At 32.5% G+C, this 27283-nt stretch overlaps 1 protein-coding gene across 2 annotated transcripts in view; it reads left to right on the forward strand.

Annotated features, from left to right (window-relative positions):
• The window catches only part of beat-IIIc (beaten path IIIc), a 446098-nt gene extending 429432 nt beyond the window's left edge, over positions 1–16666 (forward strand). For both annotated transcript variants that reach the window (XM_076418187.1, XM_076418186.1), the window contains one exon: positions 10859–16666. In XM_076418187.1, coding sequence (XP_076274302.1) covers positions 10859–10944 — 86 coding nt within the window. In that variant the 3' untranslated portion in view covers positions 10945–16666. The remainder of the gene's footprint in view (positions 1–10858) is intronic.
• Positions 16667–27283: the final 10617 nt, after the last annotated feature.

Consider the following 27283-nt stretch of genomic DNA (forward strand, 5'->3'; position numbering starts at 1 on the left):
ACAAAAATTACTTTCATTCCACACATGATTTCACACATATGACAAGAAATTTAATATACGTACACAAGATGTAACATGTGAGAGCTATAGAAAAGAAAAACTATTAATTTACAAGAAAATTATTAAGTTTTTGAAGAAGAGGCGACACTGAGGGTAAAAGCACACCAACCCGTCTCACTCGCTCAGTATTCAGGTAATCAAAAATAAAAACAAATGGCCAAACTCCTAAAGAAACGGTCACGGGAATATACGTGGTCTGCTTATAGTTATTGTAATTGAATAACTTATAGTCATGGTATTTTCTGTACCTTCGTCTGCCAGTTTTCCTTTGAAGACCTTTGAAATGACACTATTTCTACCCAAATTTCCACGGTATTCCTCTATGGAATAGTTTCCCAGCTTTGGCGGCTCCAGATTTCAATAGTCTACGGCTAAGAAACTGAGCTGAACGGCAAGATTCTGTTCAAATTCGCATAAACTATGTTAATTCTCCGCAAGTTCAGTCCGCCTTTGGCTCTACATCTTGAACTGCGATGCATGAGCCGGATATCCACGGACTAGAGATGTTTTGCAAAGCTTGAATGTTTCTTGCTAAGAATTAGCATTGGAAACTATCGGCACAAATAGTCGATAGTCGTCAAACAATCGAAACTGTCGATAGTCAAAAAACTAGCCAGAATAGTAATTACTATTTTCAGTCAAATGCACGGTTCGATAGTGTTTGTAAATTCGTGATGTGAGACGAAGATTACGAATCCTTTCCTGTATAAATTCTGAGAGAGGAAAGGACGGAGATAATTGCTTGGAACTGTTAATTTTATATATGCTTATATTTTCCAACGGTAGTATAAGCAAGGCGGGGATGTACATATTCCTTAATGTAGTAACTTTAAAAAAGAAAAGGCAAAAATAATTACTGGATACTGTTTAAATGCGATTAATAATTTCGTTTTAAAGGAAGTAGAATTACTTTTTTATTTGAATGTTCTGTGGGTATGTAAAAAGGAATAGAATTTTTCTATGGAATGGAGTAATACCCCACAAATGTTTTATCGCATTTTAATATGTTAATTGCTATTTTTAAATAATATACTACAATTAATATAGATAATGCAATATAACTTAAACAAAACGATACTTAGAACAGTTTATGCCTAGGGGTCTTTAAACACCTTCAATCCGCCTTTTGCCACCTTAAAGTTTTGCCTGAACTCAACTTAACTACACCAATAAAAACGCTTCGAATTATTGAAATAGTTTATGAAAACGAGTCACTGAAGTCACCTTCAATCCACCTTTTGCGTCCTTACAGCTTCTGGTGTGATACTTTGAGCGAGTTTAATGAATTAATTCAAAAAAGAATCTTACCAATTGTGCTAGTTATAACAGGTGAATGGAATTAGACAACAAAAGTATTATTAATTTACTTTAAAAACCTTTTTTTTAAACTTTATTTGTTTTAATTTATGGAAAGCAGAGTGATGTTATTATGTGAAGATAATAATTAGAAACAAAATGTATTCTTCTCAGTTTTGTTTAGTAAATTCAAGCGAATACTGCTCGAAAAATAATTGATGAAAGAGGTATGAGTCTGAAAGAACAACAATTCTTAACAAAATTTTAATATATCGAATGTTTAATATATGACCATACAATTATTAGTAAAATTGTTACTGTAGCTGAACTTTACATACCATTTCTTGATGCTACTCAACGCTGCCAAATCTGGATGTATCCTGTAAGTAAAAATAAAGCTTTAAATATTCTTCAAAGATATGAATTCTTCTTGATAAGTTTGATAATTATGACAGTTTTTCGATTATACCAGAAAAGAGATTCCATTCCAAAGAAAAGAAGTCTTATATCACTCATATTATAACAACCAATATAATACAATTAATTTCCATTTTTTCGAGGAACTTACTAGTTCATGCTGCAAAAGTTGTTCCGTTTACTTCTATGATGACCAGACCCTCTTCGTAAATATAGCGAAACTGTCTTGACCTGGCTAGACGTTCTTTTAACAGGCTAAATTTTTTTAATTTTTCTTTGATACTACTACTTTTATTATCTCGTCAATTTACTCTTTCTGCTTTCTTGATTCTTAAAAGCACACATTATTAAGAAGTTTATATCTTTCTAGTTAGTAGATTCTTGCAATCATTATACTCTGATGGAGAATATATATATATATATATATAAACAAATAACGAAAATAAAATACATAAAAACCATCGTATAAAACGAATAAAAGCGGCTTTTTTGACATGCGTTTAATGTTTTTATGGGCCATAAACTTTATTTCTTTAATAATTGAATTTTTATAAAGTCCATATCTGCATATTCGACACCCGCAAAATTGAATCGGTATTTCCCCAGCAATGAAATACCGACCGTAATGTCGAACTTTATCGTATAAATCGTAAACGATATTATTTAGAATTATTCCCATTGTTGAAAAGTTTGTTTTTATTAAAATTTTAAATAATAATTCAGGTTAAATCTAAGTAGAGCTAATAAGACGGTATCAACAGGGTGTTTAAAGAAGGAATAAAAACGAGCGACGATGTCTGAGAGGCTGTTACGGTTCCATTGAGAAGTTTTTCGAAGTTTAAAGTGGTATAAAACATGTTCCATGTTCTAAATCGGCCAGATCCCACTCGCTGATGACTTAAAAGTTTTTTGCTGTCTCGTATTCTTGATTTAAACTTTAGAATTACTCGATGTTATCGTTCCAAGATAGCTATTAAAATGAAGACATATGAACAAACGAGATAAATAGATAAAAACATCAATAAATTTAAAAAGTACTCTGTATATATTATGGAGACTATACTAAGGTACAACTACAATTACTAAAGGCGTTTACTTGAGTAAAGAGTAGTTTAGATTCACAAATCAATTTTTAGATCTAAAACTTATTAGATATCAAACAAAGGGTTAAATGAATGTGACTTACCTTTTTTAGAAACTTGTAATTTGAGGCTTATGTATAGGAGAGATATATAAACAGCAATTTGAGGTGTGTTATTTTATCGTGAACTGTCTAAGGCAATAATTAGAAATCTACCAGCTTTTAGAGGATCAATATGCAGTAGTACAAATGGCTTCACATAGAAAGGACATAGAAAGAAAGGAGGGAAAATGATAAGGGGCTTATTATAGCGGGTTAGTGAAAGAGTTATAGAAGTTAGGGAAACTATTATTAAGATAAACCTACAAATATGAGATAAGGAGATAAATATGTATAAGTACAAATTTTCAGGTAATTTTCAAAAATCTGAATTATGTTGATCTTGCAAACTACAGCTATATATTATAAAGTTATATATTCGAAACAGATATTTACATAACGGTAATTGATCTTAATCTAAACAAATGAATTAATGAAGGTAAAAGTGGATTAGCGGAACAAATAGATAAAAAGGCAACTGAAATTTATAGAACTATTGCTGGCTTACACTGAAAGTTAACGTAGATACAAAATAGAACTTACAAAAACTTCAAGAATGTCTCGCAAGAATCAAAAATAACGCTTCCTCCAATATCAAAAATTAATTTCGATTATTACGAAATTTGCATGGGTAATATTTGGTTTATGTTTTACAGAATCCTGGCCCATCCAAATTAGAATATATATATATGTGCGTTAACAAATTTGTTATGCATAATTTACCATGTATTTCTGCTATAATGTCAGGTAGTATGAACAAATTTATATGGTAAACATTTCCATTCCTCGTCATCAAAAAAAATATTTACATACAAATAACAGGTTTATTCTCTCTACGATGTGATTAATGAATTTTGCCGTTCGTTTTTGTTTTATAAAATAAAGTTTTTGGTAAAACATTTCCATTTTGGGCTGATATTTAATTTACGTAATTTGATACCAAATACTTTATTGCATTATTATAAATTATCTAGCAGTTTTTATTTATATATTTAACAAATTAATTGTAATTAATTACAATAATTAGGTGAAATAAATAGATCGGTATTAAAGAACTTGAATTTGATTTCTAAAGAGCATCAAAATATCGTCATATGTATTTTCATTGAACCAGTACTTTTAGTATATTTAGGATATTTTAGGTATAGTCAATTCAAAACAGCAGTGAGACGGGGGACCTGTCGAAACGTCGCGATGTTGCCGCAGCAACTCTGAGTTTTAGTACATTTTGCCTCTGACATATAACAAAATTCTGATCAAAGTAAAATAACGAAGCAAAAATGTTATGTATTATAATTTATTTTAACAAAATCTAATGCATATAATATCGAAGAAATTAAAACTACAATTAATTTTACAGCCATAGTAATGTATAGGTTAGAGTTCTTTTATTATATATACAATGAACTTTTTTCTAGGTTTTTAGCGGCCATAGGCGCGTTTTTCTATGTAGTGGTAAGATCCGACCCCCGAAGACCTTCACTTAATTAACAATTGTATATTATGATGTTACTACATTTCTCTTTAGTTTGGCCTGTTATTATACATCTTACTTGATAGAACTACATTTAATCACTGCATTCTCCTTAATGCATTTGCCATATCTGCAAAAGAGTTTCTATTATTTCTCTCCTCATACATGTCAATCAAATGTTCATGTATATTCAGAACAATAACACACATGCTTATAAAGTATATTAAAAGTATATTAATGGTATACCATGGACCTTAAGCTGTTTCTTCTTTCATCACCCTGTCTTGGTAATTGTCAGCATTGAATGATGAACCAACATTCATTAAGTTATATTCAGTCACTGTCACTTTCAGAAACACTAATCAAGTTAATAACTAAGCTGTTTAATTGCCAATCTATTAAAAATTTGCTCAAGGTTCTACCATTTGTCAATTTCTTCTTCAATGTGTCTGATCGAACTCACACAAATCAAAGGTGTTATTTTCGACGATGCCTCTTCCATAAATCCACACAGTTCTGGTTTGAATATTCTTCTTGATTTGAATATCTATTGCAATATCCCAGATCATCTCAATTGGATTAAATATGCAGTGATAGGGAGGAAGACATAATACTCTGTGGTCATAACTTTCAGTAAACAGATCTACCATGTGTCTTATCTCAGGCTTATTTGTAAAAAAGTAAATTACATAAAATGCAATTAAATATTTCATTTATATTTACCGAGAAACAATTTGAAATAGTTCATTCTTTAACATGATTTCCTCGAAACTTATTTTATGTACTTTATGATATTCCTTAATTGCAGCCTTTGTTCATGCACTTGTTGGGATTTTCCCCACCAGTGTACTATATATATATATGGCAGATATAGTACATTATACATAACAATAACTGATGGTTCCTCCAAGTTCTTTAAAGGCTAATTTTCAAACTACTGCAAAAACAAATACGTCCCTCAAATAGCTGTATATCTTTTCGCTTTTTATTAATACCAAACTAACAATTTTCTCTGAAATAATGGTATAAAATTATGTTTTGATTGAAAAAACTACTTACTGCTTTTATACATTTTGTATATTTGATCCCTGAAACATCAATCTGATCTTGATTCGTCACTTGTCTCGCATAAACACAGTTTCTTTTTGGTGAATTTAAGGAATTTAAGATATTTTAGTGGCGGTGTCCGTACTAATATTCAGTACAGATGCAACTCGCATAAAATATTTTCAATAAAAACTGCGGCGATTTAAAATTTATTAAAACAAAGTGTTAAAACAAGGCTTGCCGATTTATAACCCGTAATTATAATATTTTGAAGAATTTTGAGACGTTTGGAAAACATACAATTTTTGCAAGCTCATTCCGTTACATGGTTGAACTTCTCTAACAGCATTCTATCTCTTTTTAAATAGAATAAAATGATAAGGATGATATTGTCTGACTGTAAAACGAATTTAGAACTTTAGACAGACACATATTGAAACATTGTATCACTGCTGTCTTGAATTGACTATATACAAGGTTTTGTAAGTTAAAGATATGTCATGTTATCCTTTGGGAAGGGCATGTGATTGTGTCCTGTATGGTGCCGAGTCGTTTTTCGAGTTTTGAGTGTAAGCATTGACTTTTTAACGATTCGATCAAAAATTAGGAAACTTTGCAAATGCCTTGCCAACATACAACGTTCTTTAACAAGTTTACTTACTGCACATTGTTAAGTCATAATTTTTAACATTTATTTCTTGGTCCAAAATAATAATTCACGTTTTACTTTATTCTTTACGTTTTTATCTCGAACTATTGTGTACTATTATAGAGTATCAGTGGTATCAAATATTAATTTTTTCTCAAAAGTATTGTTGTCTACACATAATGTATAACATAAAGTAAATAAAATTATATTCCTAGCAGAAATATTTCAAGTTTTAATAAAATATATGCCAGACATTATGCATTTCCCTTTCCCGAGGAAAAATATACCGCCAAGAACCGGTATATTACTCACACTTCCTGGATCGTCATGAAGCCACACGTCACAGGTCAGGAATTACGAGCCATGGGAATCAGCCCGTGATGCTGCTCCTTTTTCTCCACTATTTTTCTTAATTTTCACGGACGAAGCCATCCAAATGATTGCCGGGAGCGCGATGAGGACGCCGTAATAAATTCCATAAAGTTTCTTGATTTATTTGCCGTATGTCTTTGTTCCTGATTCCTGCTCCTTGGAGCCGTTCTCTCCTGCGTCTCATTTTGTACCAGCTCGGAAATGTATTCCGTATGACGCGCCCAATTTATTTTTATTTAATCCATTACACAGAAGGTTCATTGAATATATATATATATATATATATATTATATTTCTTCCCAGCGAGCATTCTTTTGAGATCTGCGAACAGGAAATAGTCGCTAGGGGGCAGATTTGGAGAATACAGTAGATGAGGAAGCAATTCGTAGCCCAATTCACGGATTTTTGTCATCGTTTTCATCGATTTGTGACACGGCGCATTGTCTTGATGAAGTATCACTTTCTTTGTCTTCAAATGCGATCGTTTTTCGGCGATTTCGTCCTTCAGACGGTCCAATAACGCTATGTAATAGTCGCGGTTGATGGTTCTTTCTTTTTTAAGGTAGTTAAGGAAAATTATTCCATGCGCATCCCGAAATACAGACGCCATAGAACTTACCAGCAGACCGTTGCGTTTTTCCACTCTTTGGAGCGGGTTCATCGTGTGCAGTCTTCAGAGTGAAATGATGGAGCCATGTTTCATCCATTGTCACATATCGATGCAAAAATACGAGTTTATTACGCTTTATCATCTTCAAACACTGCTCCGAATCACCAACTCGTCGTTGTTTCTGGTCAAAAGTCAGCTCGTGCGGCACCGACTTTGCACAGAGCTTTCTCATATCGAAATACTCGTGAATGATATGATGTACACATTCAGTTGATATCTTTAGAGTGTCTGCTATTTCATTAAATTTCAATTTACGGTCATTCAAAATCATTTCCCGGAAACTCGGCATCAAGCCAAGTTTTTGCTTCAAATGTATTTTTACCTTCAAAAAGCAATATTTTATCAACACGAGAAATTCCTTTTTATCAATTTTTTTCACAATAACAAAAGTTGCTTCACTTCAAATTGCTATAATTCACAAACTAATGACCCGACAGCCGTCAAATTTATACACGCATCTTTTGAGGGTTACGGCTAACTAAAAACATATGGATTTAATTCTAGTAGCGCCATCTATGTGTCAGGCTGGGGAATTCTTAATTGACTGCACACAGGAAATCAAAAGAATCGCAAGGAGATATGATAAGAGCCTCCATTCTAATGTTAATATCGAAGTAATACAGCTCTCTTGGATAATGTCAGACCAGCACACATACCCAAAAGAAGCAAAACCCAAATGGTTCCACCTTGTGCAATGTAATGTAATTTATAGTTATTGTAAAGATAAACTGTAGGTTAGTTGGCAACGACTAGTATTAATGTATTAAATTTTAAAAATATGTTTGCATATGTTTTAATGACATTTAAGAGTAACAATCAAACTACGTCACAGAAACCAATATAACAATCAAAAATAAATTCGATATTTTTTCTTTTGCTTTTATTTCGAAAAAATATATCAAAATAAAACAAATACAAAGACGGTTTTTATACGTATCCCATTTTGAGAATTTTACCGAACCGAATTCGATATCGTAAAAAAGAGCACTATTATGCCGGCAAGGTTTTTATAACTTTCTCATTGTTTATTTTTTTACATTTCTACCGAATATAACAAATGAATCGCGTAAAAATCGGTTATCGATCGAGAACGAATTAACCTATTTCGGTTTCGTTTTTATCTATGTCATATTTTATCGGGAATTTACGGAATGTATATTTGACTTGACTTTTTTTTCTATTTAAATAAGTAACTGAAATTGTTTCTTTTGTATGTTGAAATACTAAACGGCGTTTTAGTACATTTTCATATGTGTTGATTTTCTGGTTTATGGGAAACATTAGTCTTATGGAATATATTATAATAAAAAGTAAATTAAATATAAAGGGCTATAGGCTCCAGTATAGAGGTTTTTAAATTTCTGAAACTTAGCTAAGATGGTTTTATGAAGTTAGAAATATAATTAAATTACAAATAAAAAAAACTATGTGATTTTTAAAATAAGACCGACTTATTATGAAAAAAACTATTCGAAATATTGAATTAAACGAACAACAGTAGCAATAACATCAGTATTTTGAAATCAATGATATTAACAAAAAACATTGCCCTATTTGGTGATAGGAAAATATGATATTTTATCTGAAACCTTTGTATTGTAATTACTACTGCATGCTGGTTCTTGTTATTATTCTCTATTTATTTAAGAATTCCGAAACAGTATTACTACAGTATATTTACTATTGTAAAATATATCTAGAAGAAAAAAAAACAACTGATTTATAGTTCAACAGCTCTGGAAAAGTAATGGATCAACATTATAGAAGGTTGTTTGAAGAAGAGGAGGATTTATTGTTGTAAACAAAAATGTTTTTAAAATTCGTTTCTTTAACTTCACAGCACTTATTACACCTCCAATAGTCCAATGTATGTATCTTATTATTATAATGTTTCTTTCTCTGTTAGATACATTATTACTCCAGAAATGATTTTGGAAAGGAGCTAGAGCTCAGAGCTATATATAACAGCTCAAAGGTGGAAAGAAGCATTTCGAGTTATTCACTGGTCATGTATGTTTTCAAGCCCAAACTTTTTTGTAAATTACTCATAATTCTTCTCAGAACTAATGCTTAAACTTTAGTTCTATTGAAGGGTATACAAAAATTGGTTTATAAATTTTCGAAACTAACAATTTCGATGTCAAATGTAAGGGTACCCTGCGAATTAAAAAAATAATTTGTTAATGTCGTTAAAAGAACTCGAATGAGTATATTACAGTATTGGATTATATATCTCGAGCATAATGAAATTCAGTACTAAAATACATACATTGAAAATCTTTTATTACACCACGTTTACAAATGTTTTTGTTAAATAAAAGCTGGTAGACAATTACAAAAGGCAAAGTTATATAGCGTTTCGTCGAATAAAATAGTCAATGCAAGTCATAGATTACGTCGAATATTTTGGCAATTATATTTTGCAAGAATTCTCTAAACATGGAGCGGATTTTTCCTCCCCATTTTATCGTAATTAAAAAGAGATCTAATTCTGTCTGATACGGAAAATGTAACCCAATTAGCCTATAAAGTTCGATTTGGATTGCTAGTGGTGGACCTAATATATAAATACTACAGATATATAGAATAGAAATCTACTTTCTATATTATAGATAATATTAAGTATTTTTTGTAATTTTCGCCAAATTTTATAAATCTTAGTAAATCATAACGAATTTATATTGAATTAAACGGCCGACAAAAAGATGCCAAAAATAGAATAGTTGTATAAAAGTAGAATTAGTTTCTAACAAAACTTTATAACTAATATAAATTCTTTGTAGAAACAATTGAGACCTTCTAGGTATCTAATTTATTTTAGATAAGGTAAATAATTCTTCTGTTATTCAGTAAAACTATACTAATGGTTTCTAAAAGACATAAGGTCAATATTCTTTCTGCTATATAGTATAGTTTCCATATTTTCTTGGTTTTTTGAAGGGAATAATTTATTATATAATAAAATCCTATTAAAAGTAAAAATTTCCAGTGACTCCATCAAATATGTTTTCTCTCAAATAGCGTATATGATAACTGAAATATTTCTGAATTAAAATACTATATATAATATGAAAAAGTGGGATATTTCTTTGAATAGCCAATTATATATTCCAAATAATATAAGGAAAATAATACTGCGTCTAGTTAAACAAGATTTTTTAAAAGTATTTCAAGGTCTACATAAAAGAGATATCCTATTCCTTTCCATCCTATTCTATCGAGTAAATTATCGATCTAATAAAATAATGCTGGCTTAGTGGGCGTAGTATTAAAGACGACAGGACGGGCCTCGTACTATTGCGATAGTCGTGGGTTCGAATCTTACTGGGGCGTCGTCGTTAACATTTTTGATTCTCCTTAGGTTTGAGTGCAAAATCCAACAAGGAAATTTATCCCAGTCGCGCCGGTAACCAGGCTGGGTAAGACCGAATATCTTCTGGGACGATTTCTTAGTTGGTCACTCGCCAGTCGGTAGACTTGATGCTGAGGATCGTTGTTCGAAGTCCACGTTAAACTGCAGTTCCAATCCAGAAAAATCTTCGTTGGTAATAAATAAATAAAATTATATTTTGTACATATTTCGAGCCAGTGGTTCTATTTCAATTTGAATAAGTGACAAAGAAGTCCCAAATGTTGACTATTTTAACACCTTTCTATATTGCGTGTATAACAGAATAAAATTTATTATTTCAGGTTCAATATCGTCATCCGAAGCAGCAACTTGCTCCCTCTCCAAAATAATGCTGATAGCATGGCTCTACCTGATCCTGACCTATTAAAAGAAGATTCAAGAAGCAACGGACACCAAGTTAACCTAACACACCGAACGGAAGAACGACCGAAGAGCCAAAGACTTTCGTGTATGTCTATTATAATTTTAATATTACACATGGAATATTTTAAATATATGTACATTCCTTGCTCATGTATATTAATAAACGTAGACTACTTCAGAACGATTTAAAACAATGCGAAATCTTCGCTCCATGTGGATCTTGAGGTTTTCGTAATACGAACGTTTTGTAACCAAGGTTTCTGTTATTTTTTCCTCGTGTTTGTCGTCGGGATGTGGGAGACGCGCCTCTCTCCGGCAAGTTTATCTAAAAACGTCACGTTATTTTAGCCGAACGCTAGTTCGGTGTTTTCGGCGAACTTTCCCCGCCGCAAAAACCCCTTCATTATGCGACAGATTTTACAAGCAAACGTTTCGACTTCAATATTTAATCATCCCGAAGAAACATCACCTCACAAACTGAATATAAACTCTATGCTAATGTACGTTAAAGTATTTTTTTGCGTTGGTATTATTAAATATTTCCCAAGAGGGACTCTTAAGAGTCATATTAAAATTCTTATTTTTATCACCGTATATGCCATGTGCCAATCATCCTTCTAAAAAAGTCTCCACTATTTCTAAAAATATAATTTTTCAGATAATAGTTATTCTAATATCAAGAGTAACAATTTTAATGAAAAGGTTATTTATATTGTAGTGTCGATTTATTGATGACGATTGCTTAACAATTAAACAACTCAACATATTTCCAACTTACATAACAGAAATACGTTAAAAATGTTGTTCTATGACATCTCAGTTCCCAGATAACTTACCATTTTATTATAAAAACATTCACTTTGGTTTATATTAAAGTTTTGATTGAAGTGTGTGTGTTTTTTATTACAGTTGGATTACTACTTACAAAACTCCAACACTACTTGAGAAAATGTACTTTTTTCCTCCTTTTTGTCATCAATTATAGATCTAGCGAGTTTTGATGAAATCCATCTCCAAAAAGAATAAAACGAATCGAAAGAAACCATCCTTTTCAGAGAGAGCAGGCAACCAGTGATTTATATTTTTTTTCTATAAAACGTTACTTTAACAATTGGTTCTTATAGGTTCCATTTTTGTAATCTTCAATGAGTAAATTTGAATCTCTATCAGCTTTTTGTGTCTTGTTAGTACACAATACTAGCGTCAATGCATCGTATGAGTCAAAATACTGATTCTCATAATGTTCGCCGTCAAAAGAACTGTTGAACTTAAATTATTCTGTATTTATGTTAAACATTAAACTCACTCAACATTCAAGAACAGGTTTTATGGTCCTACATGTAATATTTCAGACATAAAATTAATTAGCATTTGGCGGGTATACTTTCTGTTAGTGCCCTCCATTTAGTTTTAAGATGCGACAGTTTTCACACATCATTTATAAATTTATAGATGTATTAAGGTTTGGGTCTATTCAAAGTCCACTGCTGGGCAGCTGTAGTACTAACTTCTCGACTGATCGTTGGGACACTTAGATCTTCCTTTCTAACGAACGATCGAGCATTAACAATTCTGCAAAGCAAAAACTTTGTTTTGGTAAGTGTGGATCATGTCTTCGATTTTTTTATATAATAGGAATTTATTGAGGAGTGTTAAGCAAGCAGCCTTCAAATTGTTTGAGCCTCATATAACGTTCGGCTTGTTTATTTTTCAGATGTTCTTTCCATTTGGGCTTAAGAGCCTGTGTCATTCCCAAGTATTTTGTTGTATTCCAATGTTCAATTACTTTAGAATCAACATATGTATAAATGTAGAATTCAGTTTTATTCGCCATTTTTTAATTCACTGTGTAATGTTATTGACAGCTATTTATATCCTATACACAGTTGTTTCAATAGTGTTACTAATAGCAAGTAATGGTTATAGTTACTCCTTCACATTTGGAGATATCACTAATGTAGAGTAAAGACAATATTGGATCCAGAACGCTACCTTTTGGTATACACACATTGATGGAATATTCGTACAAGTATTTGAGAATCTGGCTTCTCTCTCTAAAAGAACAAGTGTGAACAATCTTATTATTGTGTCAGTATATTTTTTAATGTTGGCAGTGTAAAAACCCAAATAAAATTTCTCAAACCAACATCAGATTTCAACGTTATCTGAAACATTATATTAAAAATTAAACACAGGAAATCATAAAACCAGAAAATACGTCGTTGCACTGAATGCAAACCGGACGGAGTTCCGAGTTTATTAGAAAACTCAGGTCCACATGGAACACGATATTTAATTTATTGGTATTGCAGTTTCAAATGGCACTAAATATCGCTCTAAGTCTTTCGACAGCTTCGGGCGGTGTGGTCCCAAGTTCCTTATTAATTATGAACAATTTTACTGCTAAATGGATTCTAATTTATCCCCGGGAGTAATAAGGGATATCGGAGTTTCTCGCAGAACCTATTCGAAAATTTAAATTGCAGTTAGTGTAGCGAAATCAACGCGGTGCATATGATGGATGAGGTTGCTTGATAAATAATTTTGCGGGCGCTCGCCCTCTTGAACAATACGTGGCGAAATATCCCGAGAGCGGTCCGAAAGGCTTAGATAACCATAAAATATTATCAGATAACCCGATTGGATTTTCTTATGGGAGCTCTATTAGCTTATTTGACCATATATTAGGTTTTATCGATCGATACTGTCAGGGGGTATAAAAAATGATTTCTGCGCCTCTATTTTTCCTTTCGAGCTTTTCAATTTTTATGGCACAATATACTTTTATGCGCCCTTTGTTGTTTCTTAAAGACCATTTTATTATTTGTATGATAAAGAGCAGACAGTTGAGAAATATGACCGACACGGTACGCCGTTCAAGTGTAAATATTTGACGGGATATTGGTGTTATAACCGATTTTCCCTACCTATAACAATTTTTTAAAACCTCGAATGTAGTAAATAATCATGAACGATGGGTTATTCCCCCTTTTTTTATTAAAGAACCATCATGATATTATAGTATAATATAGTAAAAGATAGAGCAGATAGGGAAAAGTAAATGGGGATCACACATTTTGTTACAACTTATTCTCATTTTCATTAAATAGGTCAAATTTTACTGAAGATGGTAAATACTACTGAAGTAATTGATAGAAAGAGGTCTATTATGGATTCGTCTTACTTTACTGGTCATTAATTATGAAAGATAAGATATTTTTCTCTAAATTTAAAGAAATATTTTTTTTTTACTAAAGAAACACAACATCAATAATCAGTTTCTTTAACTAGGGTACATTAGATATATTATTTTTTTCGTAAAGGTATTACAGATCAATTTTGCTTCATAGTGATTGATATTATAGGCTTTTAAAAATAAAAATAAACCCAAAACCAGAAAATATTTGCTATGATCTTGGCAAGTAGAAGAAGATCAATTATTTTCATTTTAATTAAGCATATAATGATGTCGTAACCCAAAATGGCAGACATTTAAATAATAAAAGATCAACTACTTTCCTTTTAACATAATTAAGCGTATAATGCAACAAATAAGCTGCATCGTGTAATTTGATATTTCAATTGTTTTTATAACAATAATATTCAAAACATTCAAACAACATTTCGTAAATCTTAAACACAATAAATGACAATGAAGCTGTTTCAAAGACCTACCTTAAAGCTCATTGTTAGAGTATTCTCAGCTCAGAGTATTGGTATGACTCCAAAATGAATAACAGAACAAAAAACATTTCTGTAATATTACTAGATTTCTGCATTCTTACACATGCTAGATAATAACGAACCTCTATTGCAACATTTAAGATTAAAGGCGTTTGTTTGCCTGGTTAAAGCATTAAAGCAAAATTATCAATAATATATATAAATCTCGTTCTAAATACCACAATAAATTACATTTAAATGTATAATTTGACACGAAGTAACAACGAAACTCGCTAATTTATATAATAATCATATCATTGTTTACGTCAAAACTAAATCCCACCATAAAGCATATTCTTAAAATATTCAATTAGTGCTTACAATAAATATTAAACCAACATTAATTACAGGCTCGTTATTACACCATTTCGAATTATTGACGTAGCAACATATAACCTAGTCGTAATTAATTTAGACCAATTTATATCTGCTGTTGTTTAAAGTTAAAATGGCCTATTCAATGAATCAACAATTACTTGAAAATAGAATAACCGGCGACTCATTAACACGCTTGTTGAACAAATACAGTTAGGAAATAACTTGAATTAATCAATACCATATAGATAACGTTCTGTACGAGTGCCTGGTTGATTTGATTTGGCTTTGTACCCCCTGACTAGATCTGAACAGGTTATGTTAGTTCTAGTGCTTTTTACATAACTAATACAATCATTTTATAAATTATATCACACAGATCTAGATGCATACTTAGTACATAAGAAAGGCGCGTAATAAAAAATTATATAAATAAATAACAATTGTACATGTAAAAAAATTAAGCTTTTTACTGTTCATGACAATTTGTGTTGATTTTATTTTTTAGTATCAGTATCTGACACTGTATCGTAGAATAACTGATTCTAGGCTATAGTTTTCGAGATTTTCACTGATACTAAAACGTCGTATGTATTTAGGTAAATATACCGGGTGTTACATTTTCAACGTTTGAATTCTATGTATTATTGTTCCTGTATAAGTTTGATGTAACACTATACGTACAACACATTCTGCACATTGATATTCGGTCTAATTTCTATAACACTAGTGTATAATGTTTCTAGTTTTGTTCTTCATGCCATATCTCAGAAACTAATTTAATCAACCGTCAATTAACAACATTCAAAAATGATTTCGACAGCCTAATATAATTTTAAATTACGATTAAATCTCCATAGTTGGTATAAAATATCGCAAATGTAATGTAAATAGTAATGTTGACTTTGGGATATATTTTAATAACAAAAAAAACGGAAAGAACAAGATATTCCCAACAACTGAGACAAAATTCTGGCTCTTTTATGGAAGGCTGTGTGTTCGTAATTTATTTATTTATTGGTTATGAGTCTTTTCGATTCGGTTCCCTGGATTTCCTTTACGTGGACGGTCAATTAGTCGAATAATAATACTGTTAAGTATGTATAACTGTAAAAAAACGTTAAATATCGAGGAATATCTTGTTCGATGAATGACGAGGAAGGAGGTGTGCGAGTAAAATTTATTTTTATGTAAAAAAATATGAATCCCTGTGATCAAAATATTATATATATTTGGCTGATGAGTATAATGCCAGAACATATTGTTAAAAATTTGTTTTAAGTTCACATGAAAATAAATTAAATTAATAAAGTAGCTTTTATGTATACAAGCTAATCTATATCATCAGAAATTTTGTATAAATTCTTATCATTAACATATAGACTAATATAATAAGCCAATCGCGAGGTTACTTGCAACTGTGTGAAGAACTACATCGTCGTCAGCAATCAGAAATCATCAAAACCAAAAAAAATTACCCTAGACATAGTCGGCCGATATTTCTGCTTGCTAATGCGGTCATGGCGTCAATGTATATTATACTAAGATGTAAATTTGCTGTAATGGTAATTACTATTATGAATGTTAATTAATATTGATTCCAAACCTAACCTATAAAATTCAAATTTTTATTAATTTTTGAATTATCATGTACTTTATTTAAGAAAATAAAAATGTTTTCAATCTAACTTTTGATTATTTTATTACCTGGTTTCATATCCTTATGTCCCTTCATGTATTGTATTAATATATAATTAATGTAAGGGATGATGTTTATCAAGAAAAATGCTTGCAGGTTATCCAGAGTTACACATGAAATATATGGTTTTATATCTGAAGAAAGGTTACTTAAAAGGTCAGAATATCGCAAGAAAATTTAGAGAAAGCAATCTAAAACAGGATTTATTTTTGGTATAACCTCTTAATATAATTCCGAAATAGGTATTATGAGGGTAAAGGTTTTCGTCAAGAATTTTACAAACTGTTGTTACGACATTACTTGTATTCCACCGTGCTATGTATTTGAGGGGTTTTAAAAACTTGAATATTTTTTCTAGGTATAGCCTCTTAAAATTAATGACATGCATAAGGAATATCGTCAAAAACTTTACAGTATAGTACTGTAGTGTAGTTCATTCATGCATTGTGTTTAAGGGGTTATACAGCTTGATAAGATTTATTTATATAAAAGATATTATTCTATATCTGAAAATGTGTATGTATTTCATTTGAATCTTCTACATAGGTTTCTAAAACAGGTTAAATTTTTTGAGTATAGCCCCTTAACATTAATAAAATTTTGGCAAATTCGTTAAAAAATCTGAAGATCATACTATAATATGTCAGATTAAGTAGATTTCATTTGCATATTTCCATTTCAACAAATCTCAAACAGTACATCTAAAATTAGTAAAATAAATGACAGGGACATGCACATCTATTTCTGAAATCAGATTAGAGCCGGGAGATGACTCTATATTTTAATTTACGCTGAAATATGAGGTCCCCGGTTGGGAATTTTTCACGACTTCCCATCACTGATACATATTTTCCTGACTTCTTATCTATCTAACGTCCCTACGGAGCTGTTCGTTACACTATTTAAGTAAATATTTTATGTCTCTAACTTTTACTCGTGTTTCTTGTAGTGCAACAATCAAATATTCATTTCGGATGTTTTGAATCTAGCTAATCTATGAATATTACTGCATAAAATGACAGGAGCATTGACAAGGTGCTATACAGAGAAAGGTAAATTTAACTGTGCTAAAATGCTGAAAAGTACAAACATTATTTTAATATATTTCTTAGTTAGTTTATTTCTTAGTATACGTTAGTTAATTTTAGAAGAGGGTACTATAACATTATCTATTAGTGTCTCAACTAGGCATAAAAGGTTGCTTCACATTATTTTTCAAATCAAGGAAGGTACATTGCAGCAAAGACCTCTCCATGTTTATACTCATCATCAGAAATTAATTTTGGTAATTCTTCATGAACCATGAATTCCATGAATTAAGCTTCTACTATGAATCAAAATATTGTTATTTTTGTTTACTCGATACGTTTTTTTAAGTCCCCTATAATTTCATATAGTTTTATCTTGACTAATTGAATATTTTGTTTTAATAATAATTGAAAACTTCAGAAAATCGCCGAAAAGATCGCCTTTTTCTCGGGTTCTGTTATTTTTTTTTGGTTCAAAAGGTGCCGAAATATATATGTGCATCGGTTTGAACTTTGAAATTTCGAAATCTAAACAGGTTAAGGAACTGAAGAATAAGATGAAAAGTATTTTTTCTCAAAATATAGGAGCAAAAAATGTTAAAGAGATAAATTTAAAAATGTTAAATATTGGTTTTGTTTATACCATCCATTTATTGAATAAAAATATCATTTTTATATTATTTTTCTGAAAAAAAAACTATGTGGAAGTTAGTTTAATACCTATATATTTAAATTTAATTTATAACTGCACTAATAAATATAACCTGACATTATTTCTCTGCAGATTTTTACTAATACTTAAGGGATATTCTTAATAAGTTTTTTGTTTTTATCAAAATTTGCTGCGGTTTCAAAATTATGAAATATTTATTCTACGATAGATACCTTGGACCTAACAGTCACTGTCACTGTTATTAATATGCACTAAGTTTTGCTAGTAAATTCATAAAACTAGATCATTATCTAGGAGCTGGAGAGCCTTTGTTGGAGTTGTTGGATAACCTTCAGGTCCTTCTGAAGATTATGGATGTACCATGATGTTTTGGCTGGTACCACCCCAAAGTTGAACACCTCAAGATCACAATCGATTCAAGACTTGATGGTAAAGCCCAAGCTTATTACATACTGACAAAGCTAGATACATTTTATTTTTTTCGTTAGAGTTTTTCTTCTGAGTTCGTCACGGGTCACGCCAAGATATTTGACTGTATTTCCATACGAAACTACCTGTTAATTTATATTGGCTTCTGTTTGATTATTTTGTTGGTGAAATCAACATGCACTAATTTACTCTGATTCATTTTCGTCCAATAGCTAAGACTTCACTGTCATCTGCAAAAAGTCCTGAGTCCACAGAGGGATTCATAGTATTCCCATTGTATGGTACTTGGTTTAATAAAAAGTTGCAGCGGTCTTGTAATGACATCGTTCAAATTAAACTCATACCTAATAATATTAGAAATTACTTTCAACCAATATTGTCGTTCTATCAACTAGAAAACATCAAAGAACTTATTGATATCCTTGAAAATTAATTACAACACCGATTTTTTTTCGAAATTCAAGCTCTGCCGGTTGAATGTCGTTCCCTCTGCGGTGATATTTAGGTTTCGGGAAACCGACAGGAGGGAAATAAAGTTTTGCACTTTTGGGAGTGGCGTTAAAGGGTTATCGGTCGCGCGACCCCTCGCCGCCATCCCCTCACACCCCTCGCCCTCACGGAACAACGGGAAAAGTAGCGCGAAGATAACAGCATTTCAAACGTCCACCGGTGAAAACTAAAAGACGTATCGGGAAGAAGACTCGACCGGGCGCAAATCTAATTCGGGACGTTGTCGCGTTTGCGGATTTTCAAGTAGTGTTTCGGTATTCCGGGGGGTTGCGCCGAGCTCTATCTCGTCAAAGGGGAGGGCCCGACGATAACGAGGCGCCCGTAAAACCTCCTTTGATAATGGAATCGGGATTAGTTGATAATGTCGTTACCTGTAACGCGGTAGACCGGCGCTGCGACAAAACTCGCGGATTTATCTTTTTCCGTGTCGGGGGATTTTAAATTAAAATCAAACTCGGCCCGGGAACGATACGGGACCTCTCCCTATGGACGACGGCAATTTCCGCCGGCGACTTATTACAACCAATTATGTCGTTTTATATCGTCATATATAAGTTCATTTAAATATATTACAGTGTGAATATACAACGAATTCCTGGATTTAACAATTTTTTTTTGTGCAAAATATATCATTCCATTACGTATAGCAGGTCAATTGAAAAGTCCCCGGCCTGATACATAGACGGCGCTACTAGAATTAAATCCATATGTTTTTTAGTTAGCCCTAACTCTCAAAAGATGCGTGTATAGATTTGAAAGCTGTCGGATCATTGGTTTCTGCATTATAGCATTTTGACTGAAGCAAATTTTGTTATAGTGAAAAAAATTAATAAAAAGGAATTTCGCGTGTTTATAAATTATTGTTTTTTGAAAGGAAAAAATGCAGTTGAAATAAAAATTTGCCTTAATGCTGAGTTTCCGGACATTGCCCCAGGAAAATCAACCGTCAAGGATTGGTATGCTAAGTTTAGACATGGTGAAATAAGCATCGAAGGCGATGAACACAGTGGACGCCCAAAAGAGCTTGTTACCGACAAAAACATTAAAAAAATTCACAAAATGATTTTGAATGACCGTAAATTGAAATTGAATGGTATAGCAGACACTCTAAAAATATCAATTGAACGTGTACATCATATCGTTCACGATTATTTGGGTATGAGAAAGCTCTGTGTTTGACCAAAAACAACGACGAGTTGATGATTATTTGCATTAGTATGTGACAACGGATGAAACATGGCTCAATCATTTCATTCCGAAGTCCAATCGACAGTCATCCGGGTGGACTGCACACGACGAACCCGCTCCAAAGTGTGGGAAAATGCAATAGTCGGCTGGCAAGGTTATGTCGTCTGTATTTTGGGATGTGCATAGAATAATTTTCATTGTCTACCTTGAAAATGGAAGGACCATCAACACCGTGTCAAAAGTCATTGAAAACTCTGGCAAAAATCCATGAATTGGGCTTCGAATTGCTTCCTCATCCACCGTATTCTCAAAGTCTCGCCCCCAGCGACTATTTCCTGTTCTCAGATCTCAAAAGAATGCTCGCTGGGAAGAAATTTTCGTCGCAAGCAAGGGGCAAATCGTACTACAAAATGGCATCGAAAAGTTGGAGGTGGCTATAATCAGTGTATCACTCTTGAAGGGAGTTATGTTGAATAGAAGAAACTAATTCTGCCAAAAAAAATGTGTTACTGTTACTATGGTAGGCCGGGGACTTTTCAATTGACCTGTTACATTAATAAAAAAAATCTTTTTAACGAATTTTTAATCATTGTAGGATATAGTCCTCCCCAATATACCAAGTTGTGATTTAGTAACCTAATTTCATGTTTTGAGGCGAACTCTTCAGTAACTTCGTAAATCCATTTGATGTGTAGGTCATCGTGTAGCTCTCTTTGTTGATTACGTAACGATAGGCATTAGTGATTAATCCTAGAACTTTATTTTGGCAGACCTGGATTACTAATTGATTTGATGTTTTAGTGCAAACACATATTTGTACCCGATTGATTTTAGGTCAAGTTGAGGGTATCTTCCGACCATCTAGTACGGTTGCTTGACTTTGAGTCTAATCTATTTTGCTTTTTATCTGACATGATGTTGCTTGAGGAATCAGACATTCGTCAAGTGGTACAATTAGGTTTTTGTCATTTTGCCGCAACGCAAAATTAACATAGACAGATTCGGAGCTATTAAGTTGTATTTTCCAATATCTAGTCCATTTGTAGATCTTGTTGACAGTTGTAGCTCGCTTTAGACAGATATATACCGTTTGTCAGAATAACTGAGTTGTCGGCAAAAGTTACAAGTACTGTTTCTTTTAATTTTGATATACTATCAGTGAAAATCAGATGCAGGAATGGTTCCAAGACGCTGAGGAATTGCAGCCTAATAAGTTTAAATGTTGACAATGCCCTTTCTTGAAAGACTCTAAATTTTCTTTCGAGGAAAAAAGACTCCCCAGTAGCGATTTGCTGATTTTGTAGATTAGTGCCGGCCAACAGATTGTGCGACGGTTTCTATGAATGAAGCTTTAAAATTACGAGACGAGATTGTTTACCCCTAAATTTCAGCGACGTATTTGCAATATTTATTTGCCCGAGCTAATTTTCTATTCGGAATTCTTCGACGCAAGGAAAATATATCGGTACGTTTTACCGCCGCGCCGGTCTACCACCGGTACAGGTAACGAAATTAGAAACTAATCCCGCTTCCATTATCAAAGGAGGTTTTATAGCCGCTTCGTTATCCCCCGTGTAAGGCGAGCCCTCTCGTTTTGATGAGATAGGGAGCGGCGCGACCCAATGGGAATACCTAAACACTACTTGAAAATCCGCAAATACACGGACGCCCGGATTAAATTTACGCCGTCGAGATTTCTTCGCCGATTCGTCTTTTAGTTTTCGTCGGGGGCCGCCTTGGAAATGTAGTTATCTTCACGCCGCTTGCCCGTTGTTTAGCTCACGATAGCCTCCTCTCGACGTACATTGTGCGGAATACATTTTCTATGCGGCTACTTTTCGCTCCTCTTAGATCGATGCGGGCATTTTGTTTGACGCCTTTTAAATCATATCTAAATTGGAACCGTCCTCGAAAAGAATAAGAATAACTTTTAAAGTTTCGACAATCAGCTCAGTTTCGAGACTCAAACTCAGGACTATGAACAAGATATTGAATTCAAGAAAATGGGCGATTCGCCTCAGAAACTAAGTTGCAAAAGTCATAATCCCTGTTCGAAGAAAACATAACCAACCCCACAACAGACAGGATGGTAGATCTCTCTCCAATTGCCTTGTTCAATCAGCAAATGGGTCTAAGGAGGGAATCTGTTCAAAGTAAAAGATATTTTCAACAAAAGCAGAAATTCGATTTAGTAACTGAATATTAAATAAATTGCAAGTTGTAATTATTATTAAATTTTTTTACGTATATATGTCTTTACATATTTTCTACTTTTCTGATCTTCTTTTCTTCTTTAGTTTACCCATTAATTTACGCAACAACAACCAGTATGTTATTGAATATTTCTCAATTGTATTGCAAAAAATATCAGTTGTACATGGGAATGATTACATAACAATGTTATAATGTTATATGTCTCAAAAGAATAAGAGTTATTGTGAATATGTCGACAATCAGTCTCTAAGGACCATGAATAAGATGCTCAATTTCTTAATAAATCCAACTACGAGTTAAGTTACATTAAAACGCTGAAGAAATCTGAATTTGTTGCCTGTATATATTTTTGTTAATTCAAATTCGAACGATGCAGTGTTTTACATAATTATATTTTTCCACATTTATAGCTAAAAATTGGTACAGTATAGAGTAAATGGCCAGATTATTAGGGCATCGCTTATTGTATAGGATATTTTCTAAATAAATGCCGTTATTTTTAAAGGGTAATTTTATCTTAAATAGGTACTGATATCATTATTATTATTTTTGTAAAGTGGCAACATGGTATACGCGCGTCATTTGTTAATTGTGTGACCGTCATTTTGCGTTAAAACGTGCGCTTTACAATATAATTGTATTGTCTAAATATTATAATGATATTACTTATTACCGCCTTTCATGTCTAAAACAATCAAAAGAGAAGTAATGCTGGATTTAAGCAATAATACTTTTGCTGCATTTTCTCTAAAAATTTACATTTTGTTAATGGTTCGACCTCAAATTTTCAACTTTTCACGATGGGTAAAATTTTGGACACGTCTTCAAGAAAATATAGAGAAATACAAACATTGTTACTGCACTCCACCCACGCATTCCCAGAAATAGTTAGGAGATCTATTGACGGAGTTTCAAAGACTGTCATCAAGCGAACTAAAACTAAATTTTATTATTTTATAATAAAAAGCCTCTTAAAATAAATAGTATCAAATAACAATCTAATATCGTATATATAATAGTAAAGAAGTAAATGAAGCTTATGGAGAATGAATGAACGATAAACTGTAATTTCAGTCGTACAGTTTCAGTAAGTTTCCGGAATGCAAAAATTGGTCAAAAATAAGATTGAAATAGTATCAGTAAAAAGTGCCAAAGCAATATAAAAATCATACAAAGATTCTAATTCCTGAGAGGTATTGTTGATGTTTTATAGTACATTCAAAATAACAATATACCGATGCAAGAACCTGAACAGTATAAACTGTCGATAACGTTATTAGACTTGGATAGAGGCTCCATCAGTTCACCAATGTTCTCCAGTCAATCAAAGAAAAATCTGTGCATATTAAAAACTGGTACATAGATGTTAAGCCCAAAGTATCTATCTAATTTTGATATGTACTTTGTAATTTTGAGCAAATAGTCCGTCAGCATTAATTTACTAAATTGGCATAATTGACAATAAAAAAAGATTTGCTTCCTTCTGCCTTCTGGCCTTTTTAAAAGTTTTTTTTTAATAGAAAAGATATAACTGCTACAGGTGATTATTTTGGGCTTCTCTTCTTATATTAAACGATTATGTCAGACATATTAAGGAATCTATTCAAGAACCTTGTATTTAAACTCGTCGAATTCTTGTACAACAACATTTTTAATACTAAAAAACAAGGATATTAAAAAATACTGTCACAACCACTGCATCATTAATCAAGACCGGTTTTAAACGACAGTCCCGGCGCGTTTTTAATTTTAACATTGCGGCACATCCGTCGAAGACTGCGGCTCGCCGCATCACAGGTAATGAAATTATAAACTGATCCCGGTTTCATTATCAAAGGAGGTTTTATGGGCACTTCGTTATCCCGCGTGTGACGAGACGGTCGCCGACTACCCATCCAGAATGCTTAAACGCCACCGGAACAGCTGGATGGGCGTGAGTGCTCGAGTGCTCGAATTGAAATTTCATTGCTGTACATTCTTAACGCCGGTGGTTCCTCTTTCCATTAATGGCGTGTCACGTAATGAAGATGAATACAAATGGTCAGTATTAATACTATATATACTTAAATTAAAATCAATTATTATGTAAGTATAAAGGCCATTTACACGGATAATTTATTAATGTACAAATTTGGTCTGAGCTGTTTTTTTTTTGAAAAATTCACCGATAACAAGAAAAATCCAAAAAACCAAAAATATTGACCTTGAATAACTCTTTTAGCGGCCGTGGAATTATATAACAAGTCAATTAAAACACATTTTTTTGGCATAATTAGATTATTTTATTCAACATAATTCCCTTCAAGGGTGATACACCGATTGTAGCGACCCTCCAACTTTTGGATACCATTTTTGTGGTAGGATTTGTCCTTTGCTTCAAAACAGGTCTCAGTTTTGTCGATCACATCTTCATTCGAAGAAAATTCCTTTCCAGAGAGCATTCTTTTGAGATCTGAGAACAGGAAATTGGCGCTGGGGGCCAGATCTGGAGAATATGGTGGATGGATGGATTTTTGTCATCGTTTTCACTGACTTGTGACACGGTGCATTGTCTTGATGACTTTTCTTTTTAAATGCGGCCGTTTTCCGGCGTTTTCGTCCTTCAAGCGGTCCAATAACGCTATTGAATAGTCGCTGTTGATGGTTACGCTCTTCACAAACTAATGATCCAACCACAGCCTAACTAAGAAATATATGGATTTAATTATAGTAGCGTCATCTATGTGTCAAGCCGGGGACTTTTGAATTTACCTGTTACTTTAGCTGATTCCACACAATAATATGAAACACCAGAGATGTCAAAAATCCTGTTAATACTATCATATAGATTTATAATACATAAATTGTCGCAGAAAATCGTTGCTATTGACTCACATACTTTTTCGACAGTCGTTTGAGTTCAAATCCTGCTGGGACATGGTCGTACATTTATGTTTGTGCTTGTTTAATATTTGTGATTGTCCTAGGCAAGAGTGTAAAATTCGACAAAGAAAATGATCCCATCACGCCACCTACCAGGCTGGGTAAGACCGGATGTCTTTTGGGATGATTTCTAAATTGGTCACTCGCCAGTCGGTAGGCTTAATGCTGAGGACCGTGGTTCGGAGTCCACGTTAAACTGTAGGTCCAGTCGAGATAAACCCTTAGTTGATAAAAGTGGATCTTAAATATGCATCAAAAAGTAAATGAATAAGTGAAGACAAGTTCCTGTTTAACAAGTCGCAACCAACATAACACGAAGCCAGAAATCAAGCTTTTCCGTAATAATTTCTATGATATCGCTTCTTGAAGTGAATTTCTCTCAATTTTTTACGATTTTATTGAACCATACTGTCATTAACATTTACAAGTCGAAACCTATTGATTTGAGTGATTTTTCAACAGTGCATTTTCTATGTGCATACCTGCCCCTTTTTATTGCTAAAAAGTTGTATTGTTTCGTTTCATTCAGTGAATATATTGAAACTGATTTAAAATCTATTTTCAATATATTAGGTGCTTTCATCTATCCAGATGATTTGTGAACTTTAAAAACCTATAAATTTGAATCGTTTCTAAACAGTATTTTCAGTAAACTTTTGCATTGCAAGTCTGGAACCAGCTGATTCAACTGCTGAGGTTAGTCGTTAAGATATTTTTTCGCCCAATAAGTCATGCAATTCATTGCCTTTCATTCAATCAATTCATTTAAATAATAGAAAACAAAACTATCACCAAATGCAACTTTGGTTGTTCCATAGCCAGTGCCTGATTACATTGAATAATTCAAAAATACTAAAAAGTAAACTGTTATACGCTATTTTAAAAAGAACTTTATCGACTTGGTAACATAAAACAGCCCAATATGGATTTACTTATCTCCAGAATAAACAGAAACGTTTTTTAATACCATTTTCCTAACACAAAAAGTTACACTAAACTCGCCGAAATGTCGGCGGCAATCCTCGAGATTACAACAACCCGGAAATCGTCCCTAAATATATTAGCAACTTTTTAGTTCTTTCCCATTCGATGGTTTAATCTAGACCAGCGGAAATATTCATTTATCACCAAAACAATGCTCGACTATAACAACCAGCGCTCTTTCCCTTTAGACTTCGCCATTGTTCGCCTACCAACCTTGTTATCATTGTAGGTCTAATCGTGTCTGTTTCACCACTTACATTCCGTCCCATTTATTTGGCGAAAAGACTCGGTAATAGCGCGACAACTTCGAAAAATTAATGGCCCTTTTAAATCGAGGATATATACGTGGATTTTTATCGATTCCGTGATATCGATTAGTGTTATTCAACGCATGCTTATTTTACGTATATTTGTTCAATGTTGTCTTTATTACTTCATCCTAGATAAAATATATAGACTTTTTTTATTATTTAATTATTACATTGTTACTAGTCGTTTACAATTAACCTACAATTTGTCTTTATAATAAATTAAATCTAGGTATATAAATAGGAGGACCCATCGGCCCTTTCTCAGTCTCTGGTGAAATAAAGTTTATACATGTCACTGCTGTATTTTTTATTATACGCACCTCACTACACAACACTACACAAGATCA

This window comes from Rhynchophorus ferrugineus, unplaced genomic scaffold (genome assembly GCF_030347505.1).
Source record: "Rhynchophorus ferrugineus isolate W39M unplaced genomic scaffold, kcgeb_rfMv2 rfM11, whole genome shotgun sequence".
Taxonomy (NCBI): Eukaryota; Metazoa; Arthropoda; class Insecta; order Coleoptera; family Curculionidae; genus Rhynchophorus; species Rhynchophorus ferrugineus.